At 39.5% G+C, this 18,051-nt stretch overlaps 1 protein-coding gene across 10 annotated transcripts in view; it reads left to right on the plus strand.

The window, feature by feature from the left end:
- Dys (Dystrophin) overlaps positions 1-18,051 on the plus strand; it is a 136,204-nt gene that overhangs the window by 44,929 nt on the left and 73,224 nt on the right. For 9 of the 10 annotated variants that reach the window (NM_001043263.2, NM_001275801.1, NM_001275803.1 and 6 more), the window contains 5 exons: positions 235-325; positions 396-516; positions 582-715; positions 828-921; positions 986-1,066. In NM_001043263.2, coding sequence (NP_001036728.1) covers positions 235-325; positions 396-516; positions 582-715; positions 828-921; positions 986-1,066 — 521 coding nt within the window. Of the gene's footprint in view, positions 1-234; positions 326-395; positions 517-581; positions 716-827; positions 922-985; positions 1,067-3,246; positions 3,378-18,051 lie in introns of those variants that run through there. The other variant, NM_001043260.2, reaches the window with a different exon arrangement.

An 18,051-nucleotide genomic window follows, 5' to 3' on the forward strand; every position in this document is an offset into this window, starting at 1 on the left:
CTTAACCCATAACAGCACACACACATGACCCTGAACCAGCAGAGCTGACAAAGCAAATTGCTAACGAAAGTTATTATACCTACTAAATTGCATGGCCGGGCAATAAACCAAAGAGTACTGTGATAAACTCGGGCTAATCTTTGTTTACCATTGACATTTAATATGGTTCTATTTAACTATAACATAGCAGATTTTCACTGACACCAATAACTAATTCGCTTAATTGTTCAACAGTGACCCGATTGCGAGAGCACTGGGATGAGACGTCCCAATGTGTCCTGCAGCGAGCTGCCCAACTGAAAAACATGCTGAGCGACTCACAGCGGTAGGTTTTCACCCCTCTTAACCGTTGACCGACCAATTAACCCCCTGTCACCATCTTAAATTAACCGCAGGTTCGAGGCCAAGCGCCTGGAGCTCGAGAAGTGGCTGGCCCGCATGGAGCAGCGGGCTGAGCGGATGGGAACCATCGCCACCACAGCCGACATCCTGGAGGCACAGCAAAAGGAGCAGAAGGTATGTGCTAACACTACCATCAACACTTGGTATTTCTCACACTCACTCTCTCTTTCCCTTGGCAGTCCTTCCATGCGGAGTTGCACCAGAACAAGCAACACTTCGATATCTTCAACGAGCTGACACAGAAACTGATTGCCGTCTATCCCAATGATGATACCACCAGGATCAAGAAGATGACGGAGGTCATCAATCAACGGTGAGTGAAGTGAAATAGTGGGCAAGAAATGGTTAGATTTCTACGGGTAAAAAGGATAGTAAATTGGGAATTTGTGAATTCTTTGCTAACCGATTCTTGTCCTAATTGGCAGATATGCTAACCTAAACAGCGGAGTCATCAATCGTGGCAAGCAACTCCATGCAGCGGTGCACAGCCTTCAATCTTTTGATCGAGCCATGGATCAGGTGAGATTCATCATTAAATGCCATAATAAACACATAAGTTTAATGATTCATATTTCTTTTGCAGTTCCTTGCTTTTCTTTCGGAAACGGAAACACTTTGTGAAAACGCCGAGTCTGATATTGAACGCAATCCATTAATGTTCAAGGTAAGTCGCCGACTTAATCTTTGGAATCGTTTAAATATACCCTGCTGCTGTGCTGACATAATGATATATGTGTTCTGCAACAATTGAACGACACTTGAAAGATTTATTTAGTGTATGAAGAGCAATCTGCTCTCCGTGAAAAGTTCATTGCCTTTCGCTTTTGTTGACTTTCCCTCTGCGAATTAACTGCGAAAGATGATGAACAGTCGCGGGATACAGTGATGCTAAATAATGTGAATTTTTTACGAATGTGAGGGAAGTATTAACTATATAAGATTTATTTATTCCAATCCTTGTATTTACTATATTTTATATAGTTAATATGAACACGAGAGATTTTCTTAAAAAGAAATTATCTTAAGAATGATCTTAAGAATAATCCAGATAAACGCGTTTTCTAAACATTTTCTTTGCCGACTTTTTAACAAGTTATTGAACTTTAAATTATGTTCGATCGTTTCCCTTTGGTCTTAATTAAAAAGTTTTTTTTCAACTCTGTGTATTCCCTTTATCTATTTCGATAAGCGAAAGCAATTGGCCGCTTTAATTTACTGTAGCCGATCAAGGGCTGAGTTTGAACCACTTGAACTTGCCCATTATGAGTATTTGTATCCGTATACAAATTCGTTTTCAAAAACGGAACCGTACAAAGTATTCCACTCGGAGCACTCAGTGTCTCGATTGCAGTTGCAATCAAAATTGGCATTGTGGCCACAAATGAGTTCTGCCCACTTGCTGGATGCACTTAACAGTGACACTTATCTGGCAGCGGTTTTCCCCGCCCCATTGGTCTAGCAATTTCCCTATTTTCCGACCCTGCCCCTTTTGGCACCACTCTCAATATTCTTAAGAGTTCAGTGTGCCGCGGGCGCTGCTCAAGTGATGTTGCGGCGTCTGTTTGTTTGTTTATTTGAATGGATTGAAGGAGGGGTGGGTGGCCAAGAAAATGAGTGGGGAGGGGTGGCGTCATCACCAGCCCCATTTTCATTGTTTTGTGCGCCTGCCTCTTTGTTGTAATTACGTTCGCCTATTTAAGATAATTATTTTAAGGCGCTTTTCTTTTCAATATTCGTGGCTTTGTCTGCAGCATTGAGCTTTTCGGTTTTTTTCCCCTGCTTTCTATTCAATTATTTTATTGCTTCCATTGTTAATGGTTAAAATGTAAATTTTCTGCAATAGGAAGTTAAGGATTTAAAGGGCTTGCGATAAGCGTTTTGTTAATGGTATTTTATAACCTTTTTACGTCCAGAACATATATTCTCATACACACTTTTGGAGCTTAAAATAACTTTTTAGTTAAGTGGTAACTTATTAGTATTTTGTTACAGTATAACTTGTTATTTGAACATTTCAAGTACACGGTTATTATTTAAAAGCTATTTGAAAATCAGTTTCCTTCGAAAAGCTTTCATTGAAAGCTTTTAATATGGGTTAAAAGACAGGATACTTTCCAGGACCCGGACTGTTCCCATTATTATTCAATTCTTCAACAAAATATTCAATGCGCAAGCGCATTTCTGATTTAAAGCTTTACTAAATATTTGTTGGTTATATGGGGAAGAAAATGTCTCCACTCTTGTATTTTTAACTGCCCTTTTCGCGTAAATATTTATATTTAAGATTGTAATTACATTTTATTTTAAATAAGGTATAGCATGAAAATTGATGAGAAATGGTTGTTAAATAAAACAACAGGAATGTTTTGAAATTATATAAAATAGCGGTTTCCAGATGTTTTAATTTTATAATTTCTATAGAATTTCATTTTTTAGTAACATTTATCCCAAGTAAGGGCCTTCATTAGTCGGTTACGTCTTTTAGTGCTTTGTTTTTGTTTACTTTGCCGGCAGGTAATAACGGTACCTACCGGCTGATTTTCGCTCTCCCAGGTGCACCAAAAGTCTCTCGCAAGTCTCTCCGTGTCTCCAAATTCATTTTCAGTCCGCTCTGTTGTCGTTTTGCCTCTCTGTTGTTGTTATTATCTCGGGAAATGGCCGACTCCCACATGTGGAAAACGCGACCATTCGGCCCCGAAGTTCGCTGTCGATGCCGATAGAACGCCGAACTTTGGCTATTTCGGATTCCATTCCGGATACTCGCTACCTCTGCCGCCGCCTCAGTCGGCGTCGCTGCCGCCGTCGACTGTGGATGCTGGCGTCGAGTTTTCAGTTTCGGATTTCAGTTCGTGTTTTGAGATGCGCCCGGTCGCGCGTGCTTAACGGAAAACGCCAAACGGCACAGCTCTTTTTTAACCGGTTCCGATTTAAATTAAATATTACCAATTAATTTGCTGCCTAAAATCGAAATAAAAGTAAAGAGAAATAATGAGAAATTAAAAAAATTAAATTAAATGAAGGGATTTTTTAAAACTTTTTGGATAATGAGGAATATGGGCTTAACATACGTTGCCTACTTTGAGGCGTGCATTGCACTCTCACCAACACACGCAAACGCTCGCACACACACTCACACACACATAACAACATTGCACACTTGCAAATTGAATTCACCATGCAACAATTAAACACAAATCTCGGCTCAAAGCAAATGGCGGAAAAGGCGTCACAGCCGTCGCCATTTTGTATGGCAGTGCGAGTGTGTGTGTGTAGCGAGTGCATGTGCATTGGCGTGTGTTTGTGTGTGTGCCTGTGCATTTTAAAGTGAAATGTGCATTAATTATGCACACATATTTCACTCAACCACACATACAATGACCCTGTGCTTGTGTGCGCTTCGCGCAAAGTGAAATTGAAATTTTATGTGCAATTTATGAAAATTCAACTCGCTGGCAATTATAATCGCCTTAAGAATTGTTACAGTGTCAATTAAATCTACCGAAAAATCCGTGCAATAGACAAATGGAATAACAAAATGAAAGCGAAAAGAGCTTAACCTGAATAATATATACATAATGCCTAAAATGCCGAAAAGTGTGTTTGTTTCAAAAATTGTGGAAAGTGTAAAGAAATTTCTTAGGGTTTTTAGGACTATTTATTTCGAAAAGATTTTTACAATTTAGTTTTGAATGGAGATGAAAATCAAATTTTATAAATGAAAAAGAGCTTAACGAATTCGTTTTTAAAGAGTACAGAAATGAAAATCAACCAATATTTGTACATATTTTTCTAAATTCTAATCTCTTAGGCATGAAAATTACCTAACAATTTACCACATGTTCCGAAGTACACCAACTTGCACAATAGCATACAAATAAAGATAACTAAATTGTCATAGTTTATTATCATCTCGACAATGTCTTAAGGTGTCATTCTAATTTTTTGTGCTGTAACTCATCCTTAACCCAGATAATTATCTACTTCACCGTCTCAAGCCTTTCAAACACTCTTCACAATGTCGCAGCTTACACAGAAGCTGGAATACATAGTAATCTTCAAAAACTTTCAATTCTCTTTGGGGGCATCGAAGGGCCGACCACATAAGATCCAAGACGTGTTAACACGATTTAGCATAGAAAAACAAGATTATTGGTTGGGGGAAAGGCGAAAGCCGATTATTTATCAAATGACAACACAATCGAGCGTGTCGCGAGTCGGGGAAATGCTCATTCATGGCAAGATTTCCACACTTTTCGAGGCGCGCAGCCCGGAAAACCAGACCCTGGGTGTGGGAGACGACATTGGTCAACACTCGACTCAAAGTCGGGCCAAACAACAAATGTCAACCCGGCGATTCCAAATGCTTGTCAAGTCTTTTTATTTCCTCTGGCCGTGTGGGGCATGAGATCTTACCTGTTGAAGCCCAGAAAAACAAAGCAGAAACAAAAGCAGCGGCATCTGAGCAACAAGTAACAAAAAACAAAAAAGATACAAAAACAAGTTCACAACAAATAACAACGGAATGCGTAGGCTTTGAAATTTGTGTGCTAGAAGCACTTGAAATTGTCTGACCGAATGTCTGAAGCGTTTGTTGATGTTGATGTTGCGTGGGTTTCTCGAAAAGTTGTTTGATTAGTGGCGCAACTCGACATTTTGGCCGGCAGCTCTTCGGCCATTAATTGTCTATTTAGTTAAAGGTTATAATCAGCGAATCGGATTTCCTCGCCGTTTGTAGACTGGCATCAAAACAGTTTTCACATTCGTTATATGCTTCATTAAAAGCGATTTTAGGTTTTAATATTCAAATGCAACCTATCAAACTATTAAACTTTGTGGGTGTTAAGTGTGTGCTTTAAATATAGTGTTTTAAGGCAAAGGAAAAGGTTTTAATGCTTTAATTTTGTCTTTAAAGCATTACTTTATCTATGAAGCTGAATCATATATTATAAATAAGTCAAATGATTATTTAGCAATTATCGAATATAAAAATACTACAAATAAAAAATCCAAGTGATTTTAAAATTGATGTTTTTAATAATCATTATTTAAAAGTACTGCTTAAAACTTTTAAGCGTAAAATACAACTCCAATACAAAAGTTCTCCATTAACAGAACTCAACATCAATATTTTCCACAAATTCTCAATTTTTAATTTTTGTTAAAAGCCCATTACCATTAAATTTCTTGTGGAGATGTCAAAAAAGTCAACCGCTTAAAAACGTTATGCTGGCTGCATTAGGAACACTCCAAACTTTAATGATCGTCCGGCCAGAAATGGAAAACTCCGCGGAGCCCAAAAAACCCAGCAAGCAACAAGAACACGTAAACTAACAACTATAACAACACATGCCCGCAGCACAATTGAAGTGCACTTTGTTAGACCAATTAATTTACATTTCCGCGCAAAGCGTTGCCAAAAAATGAAAGCCGGGGAAAGAACGTGAAGTGTGGGAGGGGGCAAACATGCAATGCAAAGCGAAGGGCGGAGAAAAAGTTTACATAGAAGCAAAAATAAAAGAGCGGAGTTCCACTTGAGGGCAAGGCAATGGTCCTTGACTTGGACGTTGAACGCCGACGATTGACCAGGCTTTGCTGGTCCGGTTTGTTGTTGTTTGTCCGGTTTTCCCTTTTATTTTTTTTTTTTTTTTTTGCCATCCCCATTTGGACGGGATTGACCACAGCATGCGGATGTGTGCGCGATGGTTAGTTGGTGATTAGTACCGCGGACCTGAATCCACTGTAGCCAGTTTTCAAGTGGCTCTTGTCAGCTGACGGTTGCAAGGAAGTGGGAAAACGAATCATCAGTGTTGCATACTTTCGAGCCTTGCCAGGATCAGCGAATCGTGAAAATCAGGGGAGCAAATGCACGGTTGACTTCTAATTGATAAGCTGCATTTTGAGGTTTTATAGGAAATATTACAAAACAATATAACTATATATATATATGTCGTGTTTTATGCAAGAGCAACCTGATTAGATTTCATATATGCACACATCTTTATAAGGCTGAGTATAATTTCTCTTCTTCATAGGCATACAGGAAGTTAGATGTTATAAATTCCTTAAATTTTCTATATCCAGCATTATTTCATGAATGTTCTACTTAGTGGGTACACTTCTAAAATATCGTAGGTCATAAATAGTAAATTTATGTTAAGCGTCTCGACTTTACAATCCACTCCAGCTCGCATATCTTAGAATCAGGCATCCAATTTCGTGTGTAAATTTCGCAAGGATACTTGTAGCATGCCACCGCCGCCCATTTCTCTTGCATGGCAGATAGAGTTATTTGTCATTGCCATCTGCAAGAGACCCACCAAAGATTACAACTTCACTTTGACTATAATTGCTTGAACGTGGCACTAGTTCCAGTTCCGCCCCATTCCGCAGGACTCGGCTACCCTTTATCCTGCACAGCGCTTCCGTTGCGGCAACTGCGAGGTTCATGCCAGTCTGCTCTCCTTTGGCTCTCTTTTATTTTACGTTTTTCTATATTTTTTTCGTGTTATTGCATTTAATTTGTGCCAGTGTTGGGCTGACTGCTTCCTGTTTGCTTCAAGCAAAAAAAAAATGGGAGCGGTGGGAAATGGGGCTGGGAAAGTGGGAAAGCTGCAGACGCCGCACAGACACTGTGACATGTTTACAGTGTTTTGTATGGCTCTATGTGTGTGGGTGTCTCTAGAAATGATAACTCGCGGCCAAACATGCGATAAAAACAACAACAACATCAAGGAGATATTTGTGAAAAACGGCGAAAAAAGTGGGGAAAACTGAAAAAAAAAATGGAATGAAAGCGGGAGGAGGGAGCCTACGGAAAAGGGGTTGCCAACGAAATTAAATGCGAACTTTATGCAGCTGGAAATGCAGAAACCGAGACAGACAAAAAACAGCACAAAAGATGCTCCAGCTCTTTCTATTTTTGAAGCCCATCTCTTTCGTTCGCGGACATTTTGTCTAGCACTTGCATACTTTTGTGCTGAAGTCCTTCCTCCCCTTCTAAGTGTGTGTGTGTTTGCGCTTTCAATTCCATTTCCACTTCATTCGTTACTGTTTTGCAATGTTAACTACATTTTCGCATGTTCTCAGCGCTCACACTAAATGTTATTTATTCCGCTTTGCCACCGCATTTCCCAACGCTTTTCCGCACCCTTTTCATTCTCTAGGTTCTATTGTAATTTTTTTTTCGCCAGGTCTTTCATATCTTTGTCCTTTTGCGAGAATTATGTGCATATTAAAAATGCATTATCATTTGTGGCAAAACTCAGTGTGGGCGGAATTAAAAGCGGGTTTTTACAAGGTTTTCTGTTTTTGGGCCTCAACTTTTGGATGTTTTGAAGGGCCGTTTTAAGAGAAAATAGTTTACATTTAATTAATTTACACAGAAACGGAATACTTATTTATAGTTATTTATTTGGTCAACAATTTAAAGTCAAATGATTTGATTCGAGAAAAGAAATTCTCTTTAAATTCCCTATTGGCATACGTATTTGGCTCAGTTAAAATTTTTGTCATTTAAAATTAGCACCTCTGCACATTTGTTTATGTCCAGTGCCATCAATCCGAGAATTTGCATTCCCATCAATATTTGGCTTGGAAGCTGTACCAAGAAATACGTTTTACCAAATAAATCAACACAATCTTCCGACAGTTGCACCGAATCAGAAAAAAAGGAAAGAAAAATCCCAAATTCTTTTCCAGAGGCCAGAACGAAAAATTTTCGACACAATTCACTCACAATTGGCAAATGTCATGACAGCATCTGCGGAACTGCAATAAAAACAAGAAAATGGAAAATTGTGACATATAACTTCACTGAAAGAAATACACTTTCAACTAGAGATATTTTCAAAAAGTTTTTAATTTAATGTTAGTTTTTATTATAAAAAGTTTTGCTGTCCCTACATTTTCATTGAATTGCTGGAAAAAAGGGAATAAAAAATCGTGAAAAATATATTTTAAGGGAATACTGAATCCGCAAATATTTTTGCAAACATGCGATTGTCAATCAAAAATATGAAAATAAAAAAAGAAACGCAGATATGCCAAATGTAAACAGAAAAACATGTTCCAGACATACGCTAAAATAAGACCAAAGGCAGCCAACCAACAAAATCCACACCAAAATTTCAATGTCATCTCCGAGGCGGCGACATACATAAATCGCAAAGTAATATAAAGTCTCTATGTGTACATTTTTTATTATATTTTGTCATGTTTTAGCTGGCCAAATTAGCGTAAAAGAGTCACAGTAACGAACCGCAAAACCAAAAAATGTCAGTTAAGAGTGGGCCAGAAAGTTACAGCAGATTATAAGCGACAATGTGGTTCAGGGGGGATGATGGGTGGTGCCAGTTGATGTGCCCTTCCAACCACAAAATGTGGGTGATGGGTGGTGGTGCTGACTCTGATGCTTGTGTACTGGACCATTGTGGTTCGTTGTTGTGATAAGACTCACAACTATTTGGAAATGCCAGCGGCAGAAAAGGCAGCAAAAGCCGCACAAGCCATACGAAACACATGGCAGATAAGGCTTATCACGCTCCAAGATAATAAAAGTTAAATAAGATAAAAATTGTGTAAAAACGATGAGAGAAAAAGAGAGAGAGAGCGAGGTGGAAGTGGAAAACCCAGAAACGAAGTTTTCCTTCTAAAAGTTTTCCTTCAACTTGGATAATATTTTTAGTTGTAGTAGGATTAACCCAATTCTTCTCTGTCACTTCGTATGCTTTTCCACACAGTTTTCACTTTTTCCACCGGCAACTCTCGTTGTGCGGTTAATTAAATATTCAGTTAGATAAAAGAGCTTAAAGAAAAGGCGCTTAAATTAGAGACCCAGGCAGAAGGGTAAATAAGCTCATAAAAAATATGCCAGCGGTGGCGCCACAAATTATTCGCCCTCATCTTAACGACGCCATGAAAGCAACTACAGCAACTCCAGCAACGAAAGGCAATTTAAATTCTAATGATAATACCGCAAAAGCCTTTGCCAGGATCTTCCCTGGAGGAACCCCCTTTTTTGGAGGGGGGACAGAACTGTACTTTACCCAATTCCAATGTGTAAGCGAGCTTAGCAAATTAGCGCGCCTGGCAACCGACTTCACGTGCATCATCTCATCCCAAGTCGGCTCGCCGGAAAATATCCTTTGGGATTCCTGGCCGACATAAATCGCAGCAGCTAGAAAATTTGTACTTCATTTCCGTTTTTCCCTCTCTAATGCGTAATTTTCAACACCTTCAGAGAAGCTACTCCCTCCTTATCTGCTTCTTTTGCTAATTATGCTTTGTTTACTCTGCTTGGGATTATATATATAAATATGTATAAATATGCTTGGGATTATGATGTCCTAAAGGGATTTGCACTAGAGCATAACACATTATGCTTTTTTATAAAAGAAAAAGAAACGAGGTGATGAAACATCAAGGAGGTACAAATAGATTCTTACCCAATCTTACAAATAATGTTTAACCTCAAATAACTGAGTTTCCTTTTATTGGTCAATCAATCAATTGCCTTTTGTCTTGGATTCAATGATGCAATGGGCAAGAACCATCCCCAAAATAAACATTAGTTGAATTACTTAGCGATCATTATCTAGGACGCCTTTCAATGAGTTTCAATCAGAAAACCATTTAAAATGCCACTTATCATTGTGGAAATTGAAATTCATTTGGAACCCCCAAAAAACCCCAACCGCCTAACTGGTTTAATTAACCAAGCAATTCAAAGCTCAAAGCAAATATAAATCATCATTAAGCGTCTCAGCTGAAGCTCACGAATCTCAGACCCCAGAGACTTCGAACCGCTAATAGAAAAACCAATGGGGAAAATAGTTGAAATTTCCATTTGCCACCGAAGCAATTTGGTAAATTGAACGTAACGAAATGGAACTTAAGGGTGCCCGACAAAAGCTTTCCGCAAAATCAAATTCCAAAAGGGCTAAGAACACGATAATAATCCCATCAAATGGCCCGAACAACGACCAGCCATTGATCCTTTTTGGCCAATGGTCGGCCGAAAGTCAATTTTTTAACACTTTGTTTGCCTTTGGGCGAAAACAAAACAGAAACTTAAATACATTTCGGCCATCCATCGCTCAGAGTGCGTGTGCCAACAATTATTGCGTCATTAATCAGTCGGCATTTGCAAATTCCCTGACACTCCGTTTCCCGTCACCCTCGCTTTTCATATATATTCCAATATATATATTGTACATATATATATATATGTTTGGGGAGGATGAATCCGGGCAGCAGCTGGCATGACTTTTGTGTGGCTGGGCGAAAAAGGCAAATCTTCAATTTTATTGATTGTTGTACCCGCTTCGATGCCGAAATCCTGGCGAAGGAAGATGAATGAACAATCTTGACGCATGAGTCTGGAAAAGTGGTAAAAGAACTTTTTGACCGGAACACATTGAACATTAGATACACTTTCAAAATAGTTTGTAATTTAAAGAAAATATAAATCGCTTTAGTTTGATTATGTTTGTATAGTTAGGAGTAAAAATACAAACCTGAGCATTTTCTATCTTATAAATCAGTAAAATAGCTAAGAAATTGAAGTGAACTCTTTTGTTACATGTAAGTGCCACCGATTTTATAACATCACATTGTTAACAAGTGTAAAGGCTTACGAAAGAAGTGAAAACTCAAAGAGTTTTCCATGTGACTTGCGAACGAAAGTCCACAGCTGACTGCAGCTGAATATCGAGTGGCGAGTGTGGGTGATTCCACTTTTAGTCTCTGGCCAATGGCCATTTATTGGGCCATTCCACTTTTGTGTGCGTAAGACTCCTCGAGGCAAGAACCCGAAATGCTTGCGAAACGCATTAAAGGCCTCGCAACACATTTTCATTTTTATTTCCCACACTTTCCCAGTTTCCCTTCTCCTGGCTCCTGGCTCCTTGCTTCTTGCTCCTTGCTTCTTGTGTCCAATCGCCCAGCGGCACTCACAGTTGCGTATCAATAAAATATCCATACATGCATGTTAAGTAAGTGCTCCCCCACCGTCCATCCATGTGCCCGATATCTGAGCTGTGATTCCTGCACCCGAAACGAATTGGGATTTAAGTGTTGTACAAGGAAAAGGAAAACGGCATTGTTGCCGTATAAAAATGAAATGTACATGGTAGATGCGATACGAGTACTGTTGGGGAGGTTAAGGGAATACAGAACCGGACTTGTAAGCAGTTAGCCGAGAAACGTGCCCGAGGTTATTTGCAAAGAGAACCGAAACCGAAACCGAAGCAAACCAAACCCAACCCAACCCAAAAAATAGAATAGCAAAGCCAGAAAAAGGAAACTTGTCGTTATGTGCTTGTTCGAGTGGTTTTCACTTGATATTGCGTATACGCCACATTGAACACTTGGATTCCAGTTGCAACAGCGGAAAAATACTGCGAGTGTCTAGAGAAATTTTTGAAATTATGAATTTATATAATAGATTAATTCTTTTACATAAAAAATCCTCTTGCTAAAATTCTCTGTTTTATTATTGTAACTTTCCACTTGCACATTTTCTATCATCATTCAAATTCACTTCACCTGTCAAATCCCTTCGCTTTTAGTTGCTCGAAATTCGTTGTTATTGGACGTTCAACTTGGTAATTGTTAGTTGTACATAGTTATTTTCCTTTCCCAGTAGTTGGGGATTTTGCATAACAATTTCATTAATTTAACAAGTAAAGCGAACTTTTACTTTGCTATCAGCGGCAGGCACTAAAAAGGAAACAGGACCTTCGAGAAAATCACGTAACAGCTGGCCAGAAGAAAGATTTTCATTGTGCGATTAAATCTCTGGCCAAGTTTCGCCTCTGCTTCATTCAATTGTTGCCGTTTTTATTGTGCAAATTATTATTGTTAGCCAATTGAATTAATTTCGCGCACTGCTCTCATTCGCTCCACATTCCAGCCACTCCTATGGAAAACGATTTGCTGAATTCAATTAGTTTATTGTGATTTTATTTGCGCAAGCAAAAAAGTTTTTCGCAGCCAGCGAGCAATAGCAGCGTGAAAATGCCAAGAAAAAGGCGAAAATTGAAATGGCAAAGAGAAAAGTTTTTCGAGCATTTCCATTCGTCCAAAATTAATGGAATCGTCTTCATCCACACCCCTTTCAATTAGGTGTTTGGTCCTTTATACATAGTTCAAGTTTCGATAGTACCTCTTTTAATGTTTCTTTATTTAACGGCTTCCTTTCGTTTCCTTAAAGTTTGAAATTTGCTTTCGATGCACGTTCGTCCCAGAACTTTTATGATCGAAATAATCAAGTTATAATGTCCAGCTGTGAGACCCAAGAAATGGTCGCATAATAAATAAATAACTGCGTTCCGCCTTTAAAAAAATGGAAAGACCCAAAATGGCCTTAAAATTCGGTTATGGTTCTTTTGAACTCAAACCATTATCTAGATGATTATTGCTATTAATATTGAAATAATGCGGGAGTTCTAAAGTACTCAATCCTATTTGTCATAACTTTTGTCGTCCGGGGCGTGTACATAATAAATTTTATTGCAAGTGCCCTCGAGTAAGGACTTTGAATTATCTATCCAAGGTTAGCCAAATAAATTTGCACATAATTGCCTTTGTTTAGTCATGATTAGTCTGGTTGTTTTTATCTAAAACAAGCTTTAATTTGTGGTTTAAATTTGGTTCTTGGCCCAAAAGTTTTGCTTGACTTGTTCGTCCGTCTTGGCTGCCTTATTTCTTATTTATAACTTCCATTAAGAGTTTATTTTATAACCCACACACCTTTTCCATTTTCACACCTTCATCATCATAAAATGCATACGCACACACACGCACAAAGAAATGCCACAGTGGAACAACGTATCAATGGCACGCCAAAAGCCCATAATCCTACTTCGGTTGGCTTTTAGCGGATTAAAACTTTTCAGTTGAGTGCCTAGAACGGATCCCGGACCAAGACTGCTCCGTTGCGCCCCTTCTTGGCATAAGAATTCTGATTGTGTTATTAACTAGCTTAAATGGGTGTTAATTTCCAGGCGGTGGACAGTGCGTATCAAATGATTAACGAGACAGAATACAATTCAATCGGGAAAAAGTGATTTGCCAACAAATTGGAAATTTTTGAAATCGTCGGATTTAAAAATATTTTTTGACACTTGCGACATTTGTGTGAAAACCAAGCTTAATTGCTTTCCCGTGGTTTTATAGTGCCGTTACGCGCTGTACTATCAACGTATATGGCCTGTGGCAGCTCATTTGTTGCTTGTTTGGCTATTTCAATTAAATGTTAATAAAATTGTCCAACCGAAAGAACTTATTTCGGTACCAAATGCTGGGTGGTGGAAAAGAGAGGGAACGACCAGAGAAAAATGGAAAATTAGGGGAAAATGCGGTGACTGCATGGCCTCCAAATTGGCTAACTTAAGTACCGTTTCGTTCTAGTTTGGCATTTCCTTTTTCTTTAGCCGTCTACCAGGGGTTTCCCTTTTTGCAGGGAAAAACTTTATGGAGCGCTTACATTTCCGTAGCCATTAATTCTACCTTGCTTTTCAATTAGTGTTGCCGTTTGCCTTTGGACCGCTTTCCTTTGCCCGTTTTGTCTTTTATCGCTTCCCGTCTCCCGTACTCCTTGTCCCTCAATCCTCTGCCTTCACTCTCTTCGTGTCTATATATGTATGTATATCCTGATTTATGCCGTCGTCCTGCAGGATTTTCTTTGCACCCCCACATCCGTTGCTGGCCAGATGGCTTGAGGTGACTGCAGCGGGCTTATCTATCGCCAGCTTCACTCTTTCCCCGGTTTTCCTGACCCCCTTCCTCCCCTCTTGCTCCTTCTTAACTAACTCGTCTTCATTTCTCACTTGGCTGCGTATTTGCTAGGTGTTTGCATGGTTATATATCTATGGATGTCGGTGCCGTCCATGGGTTTGTTAGTATTAGCCATGTTGGCCATGTCTATTGGCCAGAAGGTGTCGTCCTGATAAATTGCCAAGCAAACAGGGTTGGCAGGTGGTCTGTATCGGTCAGAAAAGAATACTAGCTATTACTTTAAGTTATTTTGTCCAAAGCGGTTTCCATGCTATTTTCCCCAAAAGAGTTTTCTTATATTCCATACAAATAGTTTTTTTTCTTTTTTGTTATTGTATGCATATTGGAATTCCTTAAATAGTACTTGATGAAAGACTCCGACTTGTAATTGTAGAATATTAGTTAGTTCATGAACTGACACCCTGACAACCCTGTCAGTTTAGCATATTCCCGACTATGCAAATGGCAAATCGCTGGCATTTCAAACACGCTAGCACCTGCTGGAAGGCTTAACCAAACAAGCCAGTTGCCACGCCCATCGGGGCTTAGACTCCAAACCCTTTGCCATGCCCCCCGCCACCTCCCGTCCCATTTCGCCCATTCGCTAGGACTCGCTTCTGCCTTCTATCAGTGTCGTTTGTTATTTATCCTGCGTGCCTCTTGACGCCTTTGGGGCATGCCACTTAACACACATCGGCCATCGCCGCACCTGCCACGCCCCTTTGTCAGTGGGGCGGGAGGGTTGAAAAGGGGCGGGAGGGTAGGTGGAGTTGCTGTAATCTTTTCTTGAGATTTGCGTGCAATGCGTCGCGTTATTTGCTTTTCATTCCTTTTTTTCGCTTGTGTTGCTTTGCTTTCTGCTTTTTTAATTTATCATGTCTATTTGCTTAGTGTTTGAGCCTGGCCCTTGGCGTGTAGTACAAGCACGGAGTCCTTTTTCCCATTTTTTTTTTTTTCTAGCTGCGAGTCCTTGCTCCTTCTCGTGTTCATTTGTTATCACTGTTTGTCTGTGTGTTGCTCCTGCAGCTTTTCACTTTTGAATGCGGCGAAGGATTCACTTTTAGCTCCTTTGCTTTTTTCTCGGTTTTTCCGCTCAGTCGATTGGTTTTTCTTTTAAATGAAAGTTTTGCCCGGCTTTTCGGATTTGGTTTACACCATTTTCTCCCTCTGTTCCCCTTTTGGTGTTACCCATACCCCGCAATTTATCCTTTTTCATCGTGTAACCGCCTTGCGGTCAGATTTTGCTGCTGCAGCTAGTTTGTTTAGGTTTCAGCACTAATTGAAAATCATTGAATGAGGTTTTCTCATCAGCATGTGTCTGGGTAATTTGTTTTCTTTTAATTAATTTATGGTGAGTTTTATTAGCGAAAGATGCGGTTACAGCTGGCAAATTGAAAACTCAATTATTCAACTAGCCAAACACTGATTTCGATTTTGAAATGGTTTCGAAACAGATTTATATTTTGATCAAAAGTACTTCGGAGTGTGTGTGGATTGATTAAAAAATGACATTTAAAGGTCGTGTAACTGGAGGAATATTTCTTCAAAGGACTATTTATCTGTGCCAACTGAAAACTCACTTTCTAAACAAACCACGAACAACAATGCAAACAAATGATGGCAAAAACCAGATAGAAATTCAGCTCAAGACACTGCTTGCCACAAATTAAATCAAATTCCTCGTAAGACAGTGGGGCAGATAAAGACCGAGGAAACCGAGGAAGATTCATCAGCCACACACTCAAAGCCACAGTTGGCAAACAACAAACGCTGGGCTCGTGACAGTGACAGGACATCTTATTTAATTTCCAAGGCTCAGGACCTGATTCCGCATCAGAGAACTGGAAACCGAGCATAACATTAATTTTTGTTAATCTATTTTCAAGTTGCTCTGGTCAGCAGCAGCACCAGCTGTGTTCCCCTTTTCTTCGGTTTGGGCCGCAAGTAAATATGCTGTCATTAATTTAAAACTTACACAAACAACCCGAAAACTTCTCTGCTGTCTGTCGGCCTTCTGTTGGCAAGGAATCCTTCCAGAGTTATGTTCATTAGCAGGCAAATGCAGGACGAGGCGCAGGGGGAGGCGGCCAGAATTTAGTCGGAATTCCTAATGAGCAAGAGCAGCAAATCTAACCCAAATATGTCAAGACGATGGCTGGCATTTTGTGTAGCCTGCGCTGCTGCAGGGTGCAATGCTCCAAGAGGGTCAGCAGGTGGATCTACACAGGGGAAAAAGGCTTGTTAGTTTCCAATAATTTATATAAATACAAACAGAGCAAAGAAAATCTTGACAGTATCAGTTAGATCTCTGAAAAATAAGAGTTTCTTTTAGGATCTGTTTTTGAACTGAGTTCTATGTATTACTTAACTGATATGCTGCAAAACGGACACCACTTTTCTCTCGGTGTCCACATGTGTGTGCAAAGTGGGTCTCTTCAGTTTGCTATGCATGTGCTAAAGTGTTGATACAAGTTACTTTTGCCATCCGCACCTCATTCCCGTCAACCCTTCGCTGTCCTAGCACACTGACACACTATCCATGTGAAGAAGTCCTGGCTTTCTCCGTACCTTTGCCCCCACAGCTAGTCATAAACCACAAAGCCGGAGAGACGGTGAATCCCAGGACCCCGAGCTCAGACAGCTGAGCACGTAGCATGACGAGTTGACAAAGTGCATCATGGTGCAGCAGCTCCTCTTCTCAGTGTTTACACAGCTCGAAAAATGCCCCACCTTGTTTGCTCTCATTTCGGAAATATTTCGCACATTAGCAAATTAATGTACACAAGATTAGCAAATGCAGGTCTCTTGGTGTTTTTGATAAGGGGAATTCATGTCAGGTTGGTTCTTAAGAAAATAATAATTGTTAAATTGCCGTTTGATTTTCATTGATTGGAATTTGTAGACGAATGTTTGTTGACATGAGTGTTTGTTTGCCTTTCGGTCAGCCAATGTTTACTGAACTTCACTAATTTGTGATAGGTAATCCAAAATTGATTAAAATAATGCAAGCTTGAAATGAAGTGCCACTCACTATTTACTTTTCATTCATTGGATTAAATATTATTGGATCAAACATATTTGATAACTTGATTGACATAACAAAAATATAACTATTTAATTTTGATTTGAATTGAATTACTACTGAATTTCTGTAATCTTTCGTAACCCTACGTTGGTCAGAACATTGGAAATTTCGGCCAGTGCAAATACAGTCACCACGAAAATTAATCTTCCCACTCGACACATGTAACTCACTGTACCCGTCTCACTCCTTCATCGCGTCGTCTCGCTTTATCTCCATATTCATATGTGCATTTTGTTACATGTTCGCGCGTATTTCCCTTATGGCTTGTTTTGCCCGTCCTTTCCGCTTTCCCGGCCATTTTCCCTTCGGCCGCATTCATTTGCTGGTTTTTCTTATTTTAGCTCGAATTTGTGTGTTATAATTTATGCGCATTTTTATTAAATATTTATGTTTGTGCCGAGTTCTAAGCCACACAACCGCACTCCCCCTTTGCCGGGTATCATTTCCCTTAATGGTGTATTTACGCTCTAAAGCGTGTAAATGCTTTCCATTCCATTGTTTTCCCTGCTGTTGACACTTCGGAGACGGCAAGCGAGTGGTGGTTGGAAAAGGGTCAGGGGTCACTCCCTTGCACGCACACATTGTCATAAATAGTTTTGTTCAAAGAGACCGCAGCAACTAACATTTAAGTTTTCAAACATTTCAGTGTGCAAATTCTTGGTCAACTTGGTGAAAATTCACTTGGAAATTTGCTTTCCCTGCAATGTTTCTGGCTCTAGTTGTTCTGGTTGATATTTGACTTGGCTAATGCGAATGCTAAATGAAAATTTGCATTCGTACAATGCAAA

Source organism: Drosophila melanogaster, chromosome 3R (assembly GCF_000001215.4).
Source record: "Drosophila melanogaster chromosome 3R".
Lineage (NCBI taxonomy): Eukaryota > Metazoa > Arthropoda > Insecta > Diptera > Drosophilidae > Drosophila > Drosophila melanogaster.